Source organism: Sminthopsis crassicaudata, chromosome 1 (genome assembly GCF_048593235.1).
Source record: "Sminthopsis crassicaudata isolate SCR6 chromosome 1, ASM4859323v1, whole genome shotgun sequence".
NCBI lineage: Eukaryota > Metazoa > Chordata > Mammalia > Dasyuromorphia > Dasyuridae > Sminthopsis > Sminthopsis crassicaudata.
In genome coordinates this window covers 661,720,718-661,740,887 of record NC_133617.1, presented here as the reverse complement: position 1 = coordinate 661,740,887, position 20,170 = coordinate 661,720,718, and the positions used below count along the sequence as shown (strand labels likewise).

At 45.1% G+C, this 20,170-nt stretch overlaps 2 protein-coding genes across 9 annotated transcripts; both read right to left on the bottom strand.

Moving 5' to 3' along the window:
* Positions 1 to 24: 24 nt before the first annotated feature.
* On the bottom strand, positions 25 to 2,613 carry TREX1 (three prime repair exonuclease 1). The gene is made up of 2 exons (XM_074283040.1): positions 2,515 to 2,613; positions 25 to 1,108 (listed from the first exon to the last, which is right to left on the bottom strand). Exon 2 carries the CDS (start codon positions 1,101 to 1,103, stop codon positions 126 to 128), a length of 978 nt encoding a protein of 325 aa, XP_074139141.1. The 5' UTR covers positions 1,104 to 1,108; positions 2,515 to 2,613; the 3' UTR covers positions 25 to 125.
* An 891-nt stretch (positions 2,614 to 3,504) lies between these two features.
* ATRIP (ATR interacting protein) lies at positions 3,505 to 19,861 on the bottom strand. 8 transcript variants are annotated; one of them, XM_074283030.1, is made up of 14 exons: positions 19,732 to 19,861; positions 18,983 to 19,411; positions 18,177 to 18,313; positions 16,652 to 16,822; positions 14,542 to 14,663; positions 13,110 to 13,273; positions 11,148 to 11,243; positions 10,714 to 10,840; positions 9,672 to 10,415; positions 7,466 to 7,608; positions 6,779 to 6,870; positions 6,153 to 6,236; positions 4,153 to 4,405; positions 3,505 to 3,684 (listed from the first exon to the last, which is right to left on the bottom strand). In XM_074283030.1, the coding sequence occupies exons 2-14, from the start codon at positions 19,344 to 19,346 to the stop codon at positions 3,617 to 3,619; spliced, it is 2,565 nt and encodes an 854-aa protein (XP_074139131.1). In that variant the 5' UTR covers positions 19,347 to 19,411; positions 19,732 to 19,861; the 3' UTR covers positions 3,505 to 3,616. The 8 variants fall into 8 exon arrangements, with proteins under 8 accessions (XP_074139131.1, XP_074139130.1, XP_074139135.1 ...); XM_074283029.1 differs by having other exon boundaries at positions 19,669 to 19,764; XM_074283034.1 differs by lacking the exon at positions 9,672 to 10,415.
* Between the last annotated feature and the right edge of the window lie 309 nt (positions 19,862 to 20,170).

The window sequence follows — 20,170 nt, the reverse complement described above, 5'->3', positions numbered from 1 at the left end:
TTCCTATGGTGGAAGTCTAGGTCAAGGGTTCCAATTTTTATTTAAAACTTTGTTTTATAACACATCCATGAGAATCTCCCTTGGAAGACCTGCCCTTCCAGCCAGAGGGGATGTGGATGACATGGTTAAGATGACCAGGGCACCCAGTACAGAGCCACGGCCATGGTCAAGACAACCAGGGGACCCAGCATGGCCAGCAGGTGGGAGGTATTCAGAGAAGAGGTGCCGGGGGCGTTCCGGGGGTGGGAGGGAGCTTCAGGTCTGCCTCTTCTCTTCTTGCCACCTGGGCTGGCCTCCCCTGATGTGGCCACGGTGGGGGCTGCCCGGAGCTTTGGGCATTCGGTCTTTTTCTCTGTGTCACAGGCAGCCTCCTGGTCAGTCACAGCTCCCACTTCATACATGGGTTTGACACTGCTGAAGGGTCTAGCGTGAGTGTCGACCCAGTGCAGCAGAGGCTGGGCCCGGGCCTGGCAGATGCTGACCAGGGCCAGGACGTCGCCCTCGGCGGTGTGGGTGTCTGGCGGGGCCTGGCCGTACAGACGGGTGTAGACGTTTCCCAGGCTGTAGCTTTTCCTTTGGCTGGACTCTCGGGGTGGGCCTGAGCGGTCCAGGGCTCTCAGGGCCACGATGCTGTCCACACAGAAGACGCCGCTTAGGGCATCTGTGCCTAGTCCGGCCCCGACCAGCTCGGCTTGCAACAGGGGAAAGTCAAAGCGGTCTCCGTTGTGGGCCACCAGACAGACAGGGGGTGGCTGCCTCTGAAGGAAGGCCTGCAGGAGGCCCACAAGACCGGAGTCGAAGCGAGGCCTTCGGTGGGCCGTCAGCATGGCTGTGCTCAGGCCCGTGAGGCTGCTGGCTGCGGCGCTGCAGGCTTTTCCTGGTGCGACACACACGCAGAGCTTGTCAGTCACCCGGGGTGGCAGGGGCACCTGGGAAGGGGCCCCTGTTGAAGGGGCAGCTCTAGGCCCCTCCAGGGCCTTTCTGTGGATGGCCACCAGGCACAACTCTGTGACCTTTGGCTGAGAGGGTGGCAGGCCTGTGGCTTCAAGGTCCAGGATGACGAGGGTCTCCATGGGCCTCGAGGAGGCTGCTTCCAAACCCATGGAACCTGAGGAAATAGCGAGTGAAGGAAAACGGGGCTGGGGAGGAGCAGAGAAGGAGAGAGGCCTGAAACTCGGGAACTGGGTTCTCCGGACAGGGGGAGGCAAGTGCGGAGATTTCCTGGATCTGGGAAGAGGGGCCGGGAGCTGCACGCTTTGGAGCACACAGACCCGGATTTGGGGAGCACGGTGAATGGGAAGGAAAACGATGGATCTGAAGCTCCTGGACCTGGGGCTGGGTCTGGGGTTACTCTTGTAAGAGGAAAGACGCCACGGGGCTGAAATTCATGGATCTAGCTTGTGGGCGGGAAGCTTTGGGGAAGGGGGACGTGGGATCTGAAGCTCACGGACTTGGGTGGAGGAGAGACGACGTAGTGAGAGGGCCGAGCGACTCCTTAGAAGACTGCCGCTGGGGGGCCAGTAAGAAGTGTATACAGGCCGGGGCAGTGAGTCACAGGAGCCAGGGAGACGGCGGGGCCCCGCGGCCAACGCGGGCGTGGGGAGCTGACTCAGCCCGAGGCCCGGAATGTCCGGGCGTGGCTTCGGCTCCCCGCCGGGCTGGGGACCAGATGGGGGGGACCGGGATCTGGAGCCGGCTGAGCCCAGCACCGGTGCCGCGGGGAGCGGGGGACTGGGGGACCGGGATCTGGAGCCGGCTGAGCCCAGCACCGGTGCCGCGGGGAGCGGGGGACTGGGGGACCGGGATCTGGAGCCGGCTGAGCCCAGCACCGGTGCCGCGGGGAGCGGGGGACTGGGGGACCGGGATCTGGAGCCGGCTGAGCCCAGCACCGGTGCCGCGGGGAGCGGGGGACTGGGGGACCGGGATCTAGAGCCGGCTGAGCCCAGCACCGGTGCCGCGGGGAGCGGGGGACCGGGGGACCGGGATCTAGAGCCGGCTGAGCCCAGCACCGGTGCCGCGGGGAGCGGGGGACTGGGGGACCGGGATCTGGAGCCGGCTGAGCCCAGCACCTCGGGAGGGGCGGGGGACCGGGGGACCGGGATCTAGAGCCGGCTGAGCCCAGCACCGGTGCCGCGGGGAGCGGGGGACCGGGGGACCGGGATCTAGAGCCGGCTGAGCCCAGCACCGGTGCCGCGGGGAGCGGGGGACTGGGGGACCGGGATCTGGAGCCGGCTGAGCCCAGCACCGAGGGAAGCGGGGGACCGGGAGACCTCGATCTAGAGCCGGCTCAGCCCAGCACAGCGGGGGCTTTAGGGCCGGAGGGGCCTTCTGGGGACACCTGGAGGTAGGGAGACACCTCCCCGAGGGCAGGTCTGTGCAGGGGGCCTCAGAGTGTCTGCACTAGCTCCGGCGCCGCCCGAGCTCCTCCTCCCCACGTCGGCGTGAGGAAGCTTTCAGTCCCGGAGCCGCGCTGGGGTCCCCTCCTTGGGATGCGCCTGCGGGGTCCGTACTCACCGACGGGATCGGAAGAGAGGATCGGGCGCTGCGGGTAGTGATGGGACTTCGGGGAAGTTCTTTTTTTCCCAGGCCTGGCTAGGGAGAAACGAAAGCACCCCCTCCCGCTGGGGGGGCCGAGCTTGGGCCCCCGCCCCCTGGGCGGAGCTGGACACGCCCCCTATATCCACTCCATTCAAGGTGACAACCTGTGTCTTAGAGGGCACCAGGAAAGTCTTCCTCCGACTTAGAAAGGCCGAGGGGCTCGGCAGAATGGGACGATCCTCCTGGGCCCTTTAATGTACCAGTACACCGCACTGCTAGGAAAAGACTGGGGCCGAATTCACAGTACCTGCCCCGGGCCCCCAACAACTGGCCTCGCTAGCGCTGGCTCCCTTTGGAGATTCCAAGACATCCAGGTGGGACCCAGTTAGAAATTGTGACTATTTCCCAAAGCCCACCACAGCTCTAATGAGCAGTGCATTTAGACGAGGGGATGATTGTGGGGAACACGGGGTTGGGAGGGGGAGGAGGGATGAGGATGACACAGATCATCAGCTACTCCTGGTCCCCTTTTCTGTCCAGGGAGAGATCGTGTTCCCTGGGAAGGAGCAGCTGTTTTATTTTTAAGGCCAAGGGCAGCCTCCACTTTTCTCCTAGAGGTGCTCTTCAGTGGGAGCCCAGTGTCTTTAAAGGATAGGGGCTCGTTGTGTTTAATTCGGATGTCAGATGTGATTTTGCAGTACTATGTTATCACATGGATGTGATGAACAGGTCAGGAGGCAGAAGATCTAATTTCAGGGCCCTGTTCTGCTGCTCCTCATGGGAGTATTACCTTGTGGAAGTGACAACCTCAACTACCTGATCTCTAAATAGAGGCTGGATCGGATTGCCTCTAAAAAGCTCTTTGCAGTTCTAAAATCTATGAATCTTGTTTCAGAGGTTCTGGCAACTGCAGAATTAGAAAGGATCCTAGAGCTAAGAGTGATAAAAATAATGAAAAGAATATTCTTTGAAGTATCAATGACATTAATCTTTAATCTGTTGATATAATTTTTAAAACTTCTCTATAAAATTCACGTCTAAGGTTGAAAAGCTGGTGGTCGAAGTACCACCTTGTGCTTTAGCTAGGGTCCACCTCAGAGTCTTCCAAGTCTGGTTCTGTTCGGCACAGGTCTTCCAGAGCTGTCTCTAAACCAGAAACAAAAGGATTAAGTGGTGACTGGCTGGATAAAAGTGACTGGGCAGGAACAAGTGACATCAGTTGCTTCACTCCTTGAGGCAGTGTCTGAGAGACTGCCCTTCCCACTGAGCCTTCCATTCCCCCCTTCTCTCCTCCCCAATATTCCTGGCTTGTGGTCGCAACTGGGCCCAGGCTCTGCTGAGTCAAAACAAGCTGTAAAGGCAGGCAACAGATGTGAATCCCAGATAGCTGGCTCAGGAAACTAGATATAGATGAAAATTCCACAGGCCTACGGCGCAGGAGGAGTTGGGGCTGCTAAGGCAACATCTTACAAAAGACAAATTGGGAGCTGCAAGATAGTAGGAGATTGTATCTGGGTTTACTATTGGTGACTCAGAAAGGCAAAGCAGGAGGTGGTTGTCCTGGAGGTCTCCTAGCTAGTGATATTTGGCCTGTCCACAGAGTCATTCTCTCACCTTCACAGTTTGTCTTGTCAGGGAGGCCTTGCAGAAGGGCTTGGATACCAGGAATCACCTGGTCATACTGGTGGAGAACATCCATGCAGTGCACATGGAATAGGGTGTCTCTCTGGGACAGACTGTGCAATAACAACAAAGTGTCCCGGAGGCACCGGACCATCTGCTTCCTCTGGCCCATCTGTACATGACCTTCCAACCTCCGAATGGTCAGCCACTGTCTGTGTAACATCACTATGAGTGCTTTGACGACCTGGAGAACAGAGTGAAAAACAGGAGTACAAGGACTGGGAGGAAGGTCAGGAGGCTTTTATTTAGGGGTTGATTTTGAAGAGAATGTTTTCTCTAACTGATTTAATTTTAAATATTTTTTCAATGAACGAATCAATCAATAAGTGTTTATTAGGCATATACCATGTGCCATATACCTCTGATAGGTAAACAGAGAAAAAAGAAATAGTTCACAATTCTATTGGAGAAGACATTATGTATATACAGAAATGCATGTGTACCATGTATATTGTTAAATACAAAGCTATATATAAATAAACATATACAAATATAAGGTAATCTTTTGATTCTTGAGGGGGATATAAGAAAGATTTCATGCAAAATAAGGAATTATAAAAAGCAGAAGGGAGGGATAACACCCTGGGAATGGGGATAGCCACTATTAAGGCTCAGAAATGGGAGATGTAGTATTTACAAAGAACAGCCAAAAGAGCAGTTTGGCTGAATTGAAGAGTGCAAGAGGAAGACTAAGTGTATGATAATGTATCATTAAGATTATACTGGATCTTTGGAGCAATAAGGAGCCAGTGGAGTTTGCTGAGTGGGGAAGTGACAGTATGGGGCTTCTGTTTATGAATAGGGCTCAACCAAGCTACTTGGTCCATGCTACACTGAACTGACAGATTTCTATTTGCTGGAAGTTAACTAAGATTCAGAATTGAATCTTAGGAAAAAGAAAAAAGAAAAGAAAAAAAATGAAAAGGCAAAAATTAAAAAAACTGAAAAGTCCCTTTCTCCATATCAGTGGTTCTCAAGCTTAAGAATTGTTGATTATCCTTCCCTTTTTTTTTTTTTTTTTTTTTTAATGTGGGATATAGTAATCAATATTTACCATATTAGAATTGAAAGTACCACAGTATTAGGGAAATATTTTTGACCTCAGAGACCCTGGACCACACTTGGAGAACCATAGCTCCGGAGTATATGTATGGGGTATGACCAATGTATCACTGATTGGAAGAGGTCAAGATGTGGATAGCACTATTCAGGAGATAACCGTAACTTTATTTATTTATTAAATATTTTGTTAACTTTATTTTTTTATTATAACTTTTTGTTGACAGAACATATGCTTGGGTAATTTTTTTTTTTTTTTTTTACAACATTATCGATTGTACTTCTGTTCCGACTTTTCCCTTCCCTCCCTTCACCTCCTCCCCTAGATGGCAAACAGTCTTATACATGTTAAATATGGATAACTGTAACTTTAAAAGAGCTGGGCAGGGATGTTGTAAATTGTAGCTAAATATAAGTTATTTAAAAGGAGAAGAAACCATTTTCTTTTTTCATTTTTTTAAATAAAGCTTATTTTTAAAACACATGCATAAATAATTCTCAACATTCACCCCTACAAAATCCTGCTTTCCAAATTTTTTTTTTCTCCCTTCCTTCCCTCAGAAGGCAAGCAATCCAATATATGTAAAACATGTGCAATTAGAAGAAGCCATTTCCCAGCACACAGAAGAAAGTTCGAATGGCCTTCTCCCTTCATAACAAGCACTTGCCACTGGTTTGGTAGAAGACTTAGTGTGCATGATTCTCCCTTCTGAGGAAGGCCATTACTGTCAAGAGGTCTGGAGGGAGGGATAAGGACTTAGGAAGGGCAATGCCTGGAAACATGAAAAATGTGTGCGGTTTGATTGCTATGAGGCAGAACTGACATGGCTCAGTCATGCCTGCTCATCCTACCTCATTCCCTAGCCACTTACCTCCAGGCTGCACTGGCAGTCAGATCCTGTAATGGAGATAGGAGAGTCAGGACTCTGCATGATCTTGGCCAGGAACCACACAGTCTAGGACAAGAGAGCACAAGGACGCAAGGTCCTACCACAAACTCTGCAGGCAGGAGCAGGACCCTTCTAGAGTAACCAGTCTTCTTGGACTGCCCTCCACTTTGATTCAGCTAACTCAGCAACTGCTTACCTGGACAAAGGGAGGGACTCCCTGAGTACTAGTAGGTACTCAGAAATATTGCCAATCCAAGCAGAATGGTAACATGCCTTTAGAAATACCCACTAACGCAAAGACCATCACTAGCTCCCAAAGCAAAGTCTGCTCTGCATTTGGGAATATATAAATAGACTCAGATTGCCACTTAATTGCTTCATGCAAGCATCCTGTCTCCCAAACAAACTGTGACCTCTCTGAAAGGGATCATACCTTCCTTATTCTCTCATCTCCCCAACAATGCTTAGAAATAGGACTGGGCACTTGTAGCTGAATAAATGGAAGCTTCTTTCTTCCCCTAGGACTGAAATAAAAGACTGTCTACCTTAGGAACTCTTCAGCAAGTTGTTGAGTGGTTTTTGAAAAACCAACAAGTCTTGATGTTTACCTCTTGTTCCAGCTGAAACCACTGTGTCTCCACAACTGCTTTATCTGGCCTTGAAGTGATGTACATGTATAGCAAGAGGAGAAGACAGGTTTCTGGGGGGGGAAAAAAAAAGTTTTCATTTTTTTCACTAAATAATCATCCTTTGTTCCCCCCTACCAGGCTCAGAGAAGTTATGACAGGGTTTCAGATAGTTCTGCAGACGAAATTTGTCATCCTGTGCACCTATTCTTCCCTCCAAGCAGCACTCATCCTGAGGATAACAAACTCCCTAATCCTGTCCAGCCTCATCACTGAGGCTGTCAGGGTCTTCTTATGGCAGAATAGAGTGGTTCTAATACACAAGAGAGAAAGGAAGAAAAGAGGGAAAGAATAAATGTTCACATAATACCTACTATGTTCTAGGCACTGTACTAAACAGTTTTTACAAATATCTCCTTTAATCCTCACAATACTCCTACAAGGCAAGTGCTATATATTGCTCCCATTTTAGACTTGAGGAAACTAATACAGAGGTCAAACAGAATCTTGCCCAGAGCCACGCAGACAGTAAATGTCTCAGGTTAGATTTGAACTTGGGTTTCCTGCCTCCAGATCCAGGGTTCTGTATATCATATTACCAGCTTTATGAGTCCACAGGACTCTGCTTTTGTCATGACAGCCCCTACATTTCTAGAAATGCCTTTTTACCTGATTGGGAGCAGAGCTGAGGAGCTAACTTCTCATGGTCAACAAGAAGAGACAGAAGATGAACAGTCAGGAGGACAGCTGACAGATGGGCTGTTGAGGAAAGGCACTGGAGCAAGCCATGGCTGCTCAGCACACATTGGAACCTGGAAAACACAGATAATAAGGGATGCTTCATCAATCAAAACCTCTGAGACCAGATTATACCACAGGCTGCTCATGACTAGGTTGTCTCTCTCATCAGAGAAGTAAATAACAAATGAATTTTAAGAAGGTAGACAGCTCAGGGTCTTTTTCCCAGCAGACTTCCAGCATCCAAAGAGGTAACTGAAGAGTAAATGCCCTCTGTGCTCTCTATTCCCCTAAGTAAGTAAAGTAAAATGAAGGACAAGCCAGACTAGTTGTAAAGATGAACACAGACTTACAAAAATGCAGCCTGAGCCATCCTGGACCCGTCTGAGGTTTTCCTCCCCACTTGTAGATCTTAGCCTAAGCTATGTCCTGGCCCACTTCCAGACCACAGGCATGTGGAAGGTGCAAACCTAACAAAAGATCAAGGCCCTGATGGAACCATATATAAGAAGGAAGAGGCTATTCTTCCTTGTAACAAGAATAACATGACCTGTACCTTGGTTCATGACAGAGTCCCAACTTGGGGATCATTGATATGGTACAGGTCATAGTGATTTAAACAAGACAAAGGGAAAACTTTAGATGGCCCATTTTTAGATTTACAAGGCCCTGGTACCAAAGTATCGATGGAGGGAGGGTTCCTTGGTTTTGTATTACTAGGGGAACATGAAGATGTAGCTCTGGCTTCAATGAGCCCAAATGGGCTGGTGGAATTTGGCTGCTTGAATGAGGATGGAAAACATCTCTGAGGCTGAAGGCTATAAGGTGACAAAAGAACTCCAGCTTTACTTCAAGAATAAATCTCTGCCTCTGTATGGGAGGTTAAGTAGTAGTGACCTTTCTGGTATCCATGTGGTAGAAGAATATGCACTGTATGTTTTAGTATAGAGAATGTGGTATAACTCATTAACCAGTAACAATGTGACAATCTACAAAAGTTTTAGTTTCACAATTAGGACATTTTAGGCTGAAACAAATAACAAGATAAACCTCTTCTAGTTCTGACTGACCTGAAATCTACTAAATACTTGTACTATTTTAGATCTTTTTCTTATACGCTTTGGAAAGTGATTTTTAGGGACCATCAATGAGACTTAAATGGGCTGTTAATCACTCAACTGTATCTCAAAGAATAAATCAGAATAATTAACTTTTACATAACAGATCACTTTGTGTTGCTTGAAGTCTGCCTTGGACTCATATGGTCCCAAAGTGACAAAGTTAAAAGGAAACCAAGAATCACTAATTCAAACCCTTCATTTAAAGAGAAGGCAACACAAACCTAGAGATCCTGATATTTGCCAAAGATTATAGTAATTTAACCCATGGCAAATCCAGATGGGGAAAATAATATGTTGTTTTTGTTGGATTCAACTGTATCAGAATGTTACACATAAATAGAACTTCATAATAACACACAGAACAAGGATCAGCAATTTGATACAGACTTCTGGTAAACTAATTTATATGATCTAGCTTAGGGATCAGCAAGTGGAAGTATGCTTTGATGGATGCAGGGTATCAAACACTGTTACTCTCTGCCAAGACATTGGAAATAGACATCTGGGTCTCAAACTGGATTTTTTCCTGTAGAACTCTCTGGCACATAGTCCCCATCTTACCTGTCATATAAGGGCAGAATTAAACAAAAGACATTCCTTTTCCCTTCTCCAAACCTAGTCCAACTCTTTCGTAGACAAGAACATTCCCTACAAGGAAGTGTAATAGAACACTAGTTTGGAACTCAGAAGAACCAAGTTGGAGTCCAGATACTACCACTTAATACCTGTGTGACCAAGGGCACAACAAAAGCCACTTTTCTTCTTTAAGGCTCAATTTTCTCATATGCAAAAGGGATAACAATAATTACACTATCTACCTTATAGGGCTTTTTCAAGGTCCAAATGAAATGCATTAAGTGGTCTGTGACCATAAATTTCTTCCAAAATTATACTTCATAACTAAGTATGAATTGAATTAAGAACACAGGAGGAAACTACTAATGATAGCACATACTATTTGCAGAAAGTTCAGGGGGAAGGCTGAAGAGAAACTTGATTCCTATCTGCTTTTTTACCTGGGCAATAAATCAAATGCACAGTTTTCAGCTAATTTCACCAAAACTTTAAGGCACTGGTTCAGGACTCTAACTTGTAGGTGACCTGCTGGAGCAGAGGAGAAAGACAACAAATGAAGGAGTATTTTCAACAATGGATGTTGGTCCTGGCTATTCGCAGTCTCCTCTGGATCCACTGCCAGTTGTTCTTCCACTACAGGCTTTTTTGATGTCTTCTCATGACTCATTTTGTACACAGAGTTCTTGCTCCCTCCTAAGCCAGGATCCTCTCCATCAGTGGCATCTCTTCTCCCTCCTCCTGATAGTAATGTTTGAACAACAGCTCCACTGTAACACACCAGGTGCTGAAGAATGCTGAGGGCCACCACAGTGAACCCTTCGAGAGCTGACAAGGAATCCTCTGTATTGGATTCTCTGCTGCTGCTCACTCGGGAGGAGCAAGTTGATGAGTCCCCAGAACTGTTCCTTTTCATTGTGGCCACAGCCTGCAGAGTCTGATGGTAGAGGTCAATGTAATACCTAACAAGGGGGAGAAGGTGCACAGCTCCTGGGAGCTGGCAGAGCTGAGTGACATGGGAGGACCTCTTGTTCCCCTCACTGAGGTCTTTATCAGATGAACCTTCATCCCTGGCAATTAGGTTTAGTCCCGTGATAGCCAGGCTCTGTGCTTCTCTCAGGGATGAGGCAGAGAATGAGCCTTCTCTAGAACATGTGGTCTGGATGCTTGACATTCCTGATGAAGCACTAAGAGAAAAGCACAAAAGAGGGCAGTCCATTGTGAGACTGACAATTAACGCTCTGTACAAAGTCGGCACTTGATAAGTGTTTGTTCTATGATAGCGTGTGACACTGCATTGCATCATGATCCCAACCTGGGAGGTAGTCTATGCTGCAAGCAGGCCAAACCATAGCCAAGAGGCCCACATATTCACCTAGAAAGCACATGGGTCAGTAGAAACAGGAGCAGCGGAAGTGCCACAGCTCTAGCTGCTCAGAAATAACTAGTCCTTTCCTGAGAATCGCTTCGAAGTTGTACACTTACCTGTCCGATCTGGGAGGCTGGAAGAAAGCAGCAGGGGCTTCAGGATGACTGCTCAGAAGATGACATAGACCTAGAGACACCCCTGGAATCAAAGGCTGCTTCAGAAGCAAGTTTATCAAAACAGAACCTGCAGAAGACAAAGTAGGCTGAATCAATCTTGATATGAAGCTTTTTCTAGGAGATCCAAAGGATGTCACATCACAACTATGTGAACCAAGCCTATACTGAAAATCCCTGTGTATTTTTCTCTTGTGAGCTGCCCACTTCCTCTCCATCAACTGTTTCCTTCCTTCATTAAATAGAAACTGTCTCTTAGCACATCACATCCTAGAATTTTCTGTGAGGATGCCTGTAGTATCCTAAGAAAGATATGCCTTTAAGAAAAGCAGTCTTAGATATGGTATCCAGGATCTGGGATTACTAAACTTTAGTACCTTGAGTGTTTGGTTGATGAATACAACTGGAAGTAAGATTTCTTTGTGTCTCCTCCTGTTTTACAGATTCATTTCCCAAACTGTGGATTTTACTATCTGAAACAAGAAAAACAAATTGTAAGCTGTGTACAAAAGACACAGCAGCCTAGAAAGTCGTGGCTCAATGTACACAAGATGACTGCCACCTTGGAGAAAGGCAGTAAGCAACTTAATTAGTTCCATGTCCATTAACCCTAGATATCCCACTTTAGACAAACCTAAAGCCAAAATGAAACAAGAATTAAGCATTCTAGAAAAGCTTTAATATCTTAAGATCCAGAATAAAAAACAAATAAATAAAATTCACTGCATTTAATGAAAAAAATAAAAATCTTTCTTTTCTTAACTGAACTATAGATTAAGACTAAATTGCAGTTAACTTTTTTGTGAGTTAGGTGCCATAAGTATAAGGAGATGACAGGGAGCTTTTCAGATAAAGATGCTACAGAGAAGAAAAATGAAGATTCTATTTTATAGTTAAGTTAAAAGAAAGTTAAGAACAACATTTTAAAATATACTTAAATTTCGTTTAATTGACAATTCTTTATCTCCTGGTCAGAAAGGATTGATAGAAAAATAATTTAGACAGTAGTCTCAAAAATGAAACCCTACCATTGCCAGCTTGTTTCTGCAGAAAAAAAGGGCAGCATCCCTTTAAACTTTGAGAGAACCAAAGGTGGCAAGGGTGGCTTTTGTGAACCAGAGCAAAGCTGCTGCATATTGCTCCTCTCCCTTACAAGCCATGCCAATGAGTCACCAAGTCTTATTGGTGCTACCTCTTCACAGTCTCTCCCACCTGCTCCCACCTCTCCACTCCCACTGCTACTACCCAAAATGGCCTCTCATTACTACCCATCTGGAATACTGCACTGTTGGAACACATGGAAACTGTTGGAATACACGGGAGCCACCTGACAGTGGCTGCTGGAGATCCAACCCAGAATGGATCTCCTCTTGTGAGAGGATGATACAGAGAGACTCAGAGGCAGTTGCTGTTTTCTGACCTCTCTGACTGAGAGGCCATTGAGTTGTCTACCTCTTAAATACTCTATTACAATTATATCAATTCATCATACTGAGTATAAGCAAATTATTATCTCACTAGGGAACCATTATCTCATCAATTCCACTGAGTTAATATCTTGTCATAAGATTACATCAATCATACTGAGTCTTAAGTATACCTTTTCAGCGTTTCTGCCCTCTACACTTCACCAGCCTATTAACAGATCTTTCCACCTCTATTCTTCCTCCTCTAAATCCATCCTTTTTATAACTGTCAAATTAATCTTCATTATGTATAGACTGTTAATAAGCCTTTACACAAAACCCTTCTATGATTTCCTAATGCTTAATCGAAAAAGTTCTAACACCCTAACCTGGCATTCAAAGCCTTCCACAATGAGATACCTTTCTAGTTTTATCTCACGATACTTTCTTCCAGGTATGCTACTATTTTCAATGGATCCTTTTCCTTTACGGCCTATGATCTCACATCTCCATGTCTTTGCTTATCGTATTCCCTATTCCTGGAATGCTTCCTTCCCTTTCTCTACTCCCAGTCTTTCTCTTTTGAAATCTTAACCTTCAAGGTAGTTCATATGTCACACACACTAGAAGCCTCCTACAGATTCTCACTTCAAATCTGAATTTTTTTTTCTCCAACCTCAAACAGCATCACATATCCTATCCTTTTTATATCTACTCCAGCACTACTTATTTTACATTTATTGCACAGTACTGTGTGTGTGTTGTAACTTCTTATGAGGAATGCAGACTACATGAGGTCACTGATCATATTTTAATAATCTTTGTATCTTTCTGTCCAGAAGCTGGAATCTAGTACGTACTTAACAAATGATTATTGAATAGAAGAATGAATGAAAACCATTTATGTTTCCAGAATGTTTGGTGGGTGCTTACCCTCTCTGTGGGACAGAGCCAAGACATAGGGATGTGTGGATGGTTGACAGGGATGGGGAGGGGATGTGTTGGCATTGAACGACTCCTTTGTAGGAAAAGATGATTTTCCCATTTGTGGAGAGCAAGCTTCTTGCTTTGTAACTCTGGAAGGACTTTTCCTAGGACTAGAAAAAGTTAAATCAAATTTGTTAATAATGATTCTACTGAAATCAGCTCAAAATATTAAGTAACAAAATCTTTAAAAAAATCATGCTAGAAAACTTCATGACAAGATGTTTTTCTTCTTGCTAAATTCAGCATAAGGTCTTGACTATTATATTTTTCCTGCTCTTCAGCCTAAATTTTACAATTGAAAAGTGCAAGATATTTCCTTTTCACTAATAATGAAAACAGAGTGGGTCTTTTTAGTTAACTAAGAATATGAGCCACATTTATTCCTTAGTTTTATCAAATCGCATTTTTTTTTTCCTGTAAAGAAGCTTTTACCTTAATATTTAAGAGATGAGACACAAGACTCAAGAAAAAAGGAGGTAAAGATAATGCTTGGAGGATTAATACAATGTTTGCTACCCTAAAGCATAAGGAGAAATTTAGGAAGTTTTTCTGCAAATCTCAATTTTTTTAAGACTAAGAATAGTTTGGTTTTGTTGTTCCCAAGGCACAGAAACCTGGGCATCAGCTCTTGGGTCAGAAAATGAAGGATTATGATAACTCTTTTGGAATCATGAAGATATAGTGCAGAAGAAAGGCTATGAATTTGCTGCAGGGACAAAGCCCTGAGCTTTTCAGCTTGAAAAACCCAAATGCTCTTCAGATGCAAACTGAGAAAGTTGCTCACACCATGCTCATTTGAGCAAACATATGTCCTTCAGATTCCCTTAAGTCTAATGCCAGAAAAATACTGGACAGAATGGCATATGACGGAATTCCATTTTTTCAGGATAAGTTTCTAAATTTTTTTTTTTTTTAATGTATATAGGGAGTAACTTAGAAAGTGGCACAATGGATACTTACAACAAAAGGAATGATGGGAGTGCCAGGATAATAGATGAGAATAGATATTCTAAGTAACTAGGTCTGAATCACCTTTGGCTTAGATTTGAATTTCTATTCTTTAAAATATGTTTACAAAGTGAAAAAAAAATTGGTGAACAAATCATTGTAATTTAAGCAAATTTAATGTTGGAACATTATGCTTACTCAAAGTCTGGCAAAACCCGAACACCTTGGAGATGCTGGACCCTTCCAATGTGGAGTCAAGACTCCTAACCAGGTGGTTATAACCCAGACTATGGAAGCCTTCTGGTATATGTAACAAAGGGAATCTTTCCCAGAAGAGAATTGTCAATGAACTTTACTGAGGACTCTACTACTGACTTTTACTAAATAAGACCAAGATGTCTTCTCTCTCTCTCTGTACAATACACTGTACCTGACATGGGACATGGATAGGGTGGTGGTAGCTTTACTGGCTTTTCCACTGTTTTGCAGCTTGGTCCTCAATTCATTCATCTCAGCATCTTTAAACTGAAGTTCTGACTGCAGTGACTGGAGCTAAAAGGCAAGAGACAGTCCATCCATTCAACAAATATTCTTTAAGCACCTATTAAGTACAATATGTGGTAACAGGAACACAAAAGATATAAATGAAAATATGTTGTGGATACATGTGTTCATGTGTCCAGTCTCCTTTAATACTTAACTCAAGATTTAACAGTTTGAACTAGAAAAGGGAAACCAATAGAAAATGATGATAGATATTTTGCTGTAAGGCAACTAGATACATAAAACAATCTCAAGTTCTAGCCTTGTTCCTGAATCTGGGCAAGGATTAATGTATTATAAACCATTTCATGTATTAAAAAGTGACTTTCAAAGTCCTCTTGATATATATAACTCAAATATCTAAAATCTTTGTGTGCTGCATAGAGCTACGAGTCCATTTCATAGGTGGATTAAATGAAATGAGGTAGCTCAACTGCTAGTAGTTTGAAACTGCTGATAAAACTAAGTCTGTACCACCTAAGTTCTACGCAAAAAGGATTATTAAAATGTAGGGAATTGTTTCATTCAAAAGTCCTGTATATGTCTTTATTGGTGTGAAGGCCCTTTAGGACACTATAAAACTGGAACTTTATATGCCCAATGTGATTTTTTTTTTTTTTTTTTTTTTTTGCTGAGGCAGTTGGGGTTTAGTGACTTGCCCAGGGTCACACAACCAGGAAGTGTTAAGTGTCTGAGACCAGATTTGAACTCAGGTCCTCCTGACTTCAAGGCTGGTGCTCTATCCACTGTGCCACCTAGCTGCCCCATGCCCAATGTGATTTTAACAGCAAATAAGAAAAAGCTATAAAAGTGCAATAGAGATTTTAAACTAAATTCAGGAAGGCACTATCATGGAATGGAAATAACATTTAATCTGAAACCAGGAGATTTGGATTCTGACATTTATTATCTATGTGATCATGATCATATGGTCAAGATTCTTAGCTTTCCTGAACCTCATGTAAAATGGAAGTGATGACAGAGAGATGATAGACTCAAAATTCAGAATAAGACATACATTTGTCCAGTGGGGAAATTTGCTTTATTTGACTATATATTTGTTACAGAAGTTTATTTTGTTATCATTTAGTAGGATGGAGAGAGAAAGGAAGGGAAAAGGAAAGCAAAAAAACCAAACCAAACCAAACCAAACCAAACAAAAAAAAACTTGTTAATTTATCTAACAGAAAAAAAAAAAAAAAGAAAATTGCTTTTAAATTTTTGTGGATCAATGTAATGTCCAGGTTTTTGTGGCCAGTGTTTTTTCTGTAATGATGCTCTGGGCCTAGTACATCTTATTTGTTAAATTTCTCAAGGATATTTTGGTGTTTGTAGTTGTAATAAGATTTGTTGTGTTAGTGATAGTGAGTCTCTGGTATATTATTTTAAGCCACTTGGTCATATTATTTGAGGTATATTATTAGGTATTTATTAAATTTTCAAAACAAGAGGTTTCTACTACTTCTTTGTAATACCTGAATTAACAATAAATCTGGGCTTCTTTTTATAACTTCTCTAAGCAATGAGCAGATCCTGAACTGCTATCTGTTTCTATAAACAAAGATGTAGGAATCTGCCATTTGTTTAATATTTTTGGGTCAAAGTACTATTGAGTTCATGTGAATGATGCCTATGGATTCTACCTGTCTAAGTGATTTCATAGGCTGCATCTGAGGTTAAACTAGTCTCTATTTCATTCTACAAATACAATGGTAAATATACATCTGTCATCAATTCAATTCAATAAACATTTACCAAATGTCCCACTACGTGTTTGATACTGCGTTAAGCCTTGGGGATACAAATGAGAAAAATGAGACAGTTCACGTCCTCAAGAAGCTTACAATTTGACTGGCAAGACATTATTCTTTTGCTCTTAACCCTAATGCCTTTTCTCCTACAAGAAATGTAGGAATTATAGGAGGACTCTAAATAAAAGAACTGTTTTGACAATATAAAGCTGACATCAGAAATAGAGGCAATAGATAATAAATTACCTTTTTGGAGAATTCTTTTTCTTTGTCATTAAGGGCCTGAATTTTTTCCTGTTCAAGAAGAAAATGTGACCGTTTCTTTTCTTCTAGATTGGACTCTGTGTGATGCAATGAGTCTCGTAAGATTTTAATTTCTCCATTTTTAATAAGGATTTCCTCTTGCATTGCTTGCATCTGTAAAGCCCAAATTAATCTGTGAGAAAATATCATCAGAGGAAAAGAGGCATGTATATTTAAAAGCTAAATGTAATTATGATCTCAGGTTAAGGTGAGAGAGAAAGTACAATGAAATATATACACATTAGCAGAAACTAAGGAAGCAGCTCAATGGCTCAGAGGATAGAGTTTGGGGCTTAGAATCAGGAAGATCTGAGTTCAAATTTAGCCTTAGTTATTCACTGGCTCTGTGAACCTGGGCAAGTACTTTAACTTCTGCTTGCCTTCATCCACTGAAAAAGAAAATGGCAAATCATTCCAGTATCTGTGCCAAGGAAATCTCATATAGGAACATGAAGGGATAGACATGACTGAACAACGGAACGACAGCACAAACTAAATGCTGATGTAATGCTTGGGGTGCCATAGACAGAGTGTTGAAATGAAAAGTCTGTAAGTCACTCAGAGAGCTCAGCTTCTCTAAGTCAGAATAAAGAGACAAAAGGTTGGAGTTGTGGATAAAATGATAGAAAAGTATCTTTCTGAACTGGCTTTACAGCCGGGCCTGTGTCTAGTTTTCCTTTGTTTTGAAAAACAATCTGGGATGCTGGAAAGAGTATCTAAATGACTCAGGACCTACTATGCTTTCAGGAAAGTCACTTTATCTTTTAGAGCTTCAGTTCTTGTCATTTGTAAATGGGAATAATAATTCTTCCAATACCTATTCTGTTTGGTCTTTGTAAAGAAAGCATTTTGTAAAGCTTAAGGCCATATGCAAATGTGAGCTACCACTATCACTTGAGGCATCCTAACAAGAGAATGGGAAATAAATCCACAGACGTTTCTGTGTTTACTGTGTTCCAGGCACCATGTTAAAGAAAATGTAACACCCCCAAAACAGTTTTTCAAGGAATTTGTATTCTATTGAGGAGGCACTGTGTACATATATGGGCATATGTACAAAATACACACAGTGTAGATTCAAGGTACGTCTAGAAGGGAGGCACTAGCAGCAGAGAATATCAGAAAAACTTTCCTGTAGAAGACGACACTTGAAAGTGAGTCTTAAAGAAAGCCAAGTATCTGGAATGGAATGGTATGGAATTGATTAGCGAGCACATTCTAGTCTGGGAGACAGTAAAGGAAGGGGGGGGGGGGGGAGAGTGAGCAGACCCGTGTGGCTGGACTAGAGAATTACACTAAAACGAGAAGGGGTCAGGCTGAGAAGTTTCACATGTTAAATGGAGAGCTGCACATATTTGATCCTAGAGGCAAAAGAAGTCACTCGATTTTATTGAATAGGGTTGAGGGAAGCGAGAGGAATGAGTGGTCGAATCTGTACTAAGTGGCAAAAAATACTCGGATCACTTACCTTTTCCTTGAGTTTTTCATGTTGTGCTTTAAGTTTCTCAAATTCAGAAATATCTTTAGCTACAATCTTTTCTCTGTTTTTCTCTGAAGGATTTTTACTCCTGGACATCCCATCTTGTTCAGAATAATGAGGAATTTCTGCCGGTTAAGAATTTACCTGTATTATATCTGAATCAAGATATGCTGAAAAGAACCACATCCCTCTGCCCGACCTGTCAGGAGCCCCAGTTTAAGGAAACATTCCCTCTGTAAATGAGCCTGGATGCCTGGGCGGTAGTTTCCTGCAGAGATGGAGCTGGAGCTCCCCTCTGCTCTCGGAAGGAGTCAGGCCCTAGAAGCTCGGGCTCCCTGTTGTGGTGCTGTACCACACACTGGGCTCGGAGAGCCCGTCTGGAGGCCAGGCGTGTTTAGAGCTAAGCCTGAAACACAAGCCCCAGAAATTTCCAACCCGCGAACTGCCTGCGCCAGGAGAAGGTGAGTACCCCTAGAGACATGCGGGAGTTCAGTCAGACCTGCCGCCCTGTTTCCCAGACTGAGTGAAGTGTTTCCACATCAGAAAAGGGGCGAACCCCCTCCGTGTGTTCCTCAGTCCTGAGGAGCGCACCTGTCCCAGGAGGACGGACTGCGGTCGGAGGGACCCGCGTCCGGTCCACTCGGATACACTTACTAGCAGGGTTACCTGGCGTCCCTTAAAGCCTCTGGCCTTAGGCTTCTTCCCCTGAAAAAAACGGGAGTAACCCCTGTGGTTCCTGCCTAACGGGGCTGCCTGAGGGCCGAACCACCTAGTGCCAGGCTGCAGGCACGTACCGGGGGCGTGTTTGGGGGCGCCGCCGTTTCTGGAGGGCTCCGAGGATCGGCCCGCGCTCGGGCCCGCGCTCCTGGGGGCCGCACTGGCGTTCAAGGCCTTACAGTCTAGAGCCTGCGTCAGAGCTTGGGACGCGATGATGTCAATTTCCTCCAAGTCATCGGCCGTGAACTCTTCGTGGTCGCCAAAGGCGTCCTCCGCGTCCGGGGGCTCGGTGCTGTCCAGGCTCTTGGACCGCTTGGTAGGCGGGGACACCCCCGGGGCCTCGTCGCGCCGCTCTCGGCCCTGGGGCGGCCGCAGGTCCTGCAGCTGCGCGGTGCTCCTTTTCTTGCTCCCCAAGAAGCGGGTCCCGGAGTTCCCTGCCATTGGGGCTCCTCTGGTGAAATGGCCCGATACCCCGAAGATTCCTGTGTGGGAAGATGCGGCGCTGCCTGCATGGAGGAGCGGGACAGAAGGGATGGTTGGGGAGGATGGCGGGAGGGAGAGCTGATCTAAGGCAGGGTCACATTCTTTCTCATTCCCCACCTACGCCCTCCCCAACCTGCTCCCTCTCCCCCATCTCGGGCATCTTTCCTTCCCCTCCTCCAGTCCTCCCTTCTCCTGCCACCCCTCCTCCATCGCTTTTCTCATCACGTCCCCTGTCACCCCTTCTCACACCTGTCCTCCCTCCCGGCCACTTCTTCCCTACCTCTCTCCCCATCCCGGGACACGAGACCCGCTCTCGGACTCAATCTGGCCTCCGGCCACTCACCTCAGTTCCGTCGCCGCCGCTGCTATCTGCCAATCATTGCACTTGATCCGCCTCCCAATCACAACGACCAATCAGGCCCCAGGCTCCGACAAGAGGTTGAGCTCCCGGCAAGCCTGGGGATCTGTAAACGGGCGCCTCCGATTTACGAAACCACGTCGCCGGCGGCCTTGTCTTGAGCGCGCGCTGATGACGTAAGAAAGTTTAGATGCGGGGTGCAGCTTGAGGGGTGGGCCTGGGGTACCTGGGAGATGGATGTTTGGGACCTATGGCGGCAAAAACTGTGGCGGGAAGGATTGTGGGAAATCGGAGGAGGAGGGGAGAGAATAGACGTCCGTAGGAAGACGCTTAGGGGCCAGCAGAGCCCTCTGGGGTCGCGACCCCACGCAAGTAGGCCTGCGCCCCGAGCGGACCTCCAAGAGCCGGCCGGTGGCCTCGGCCC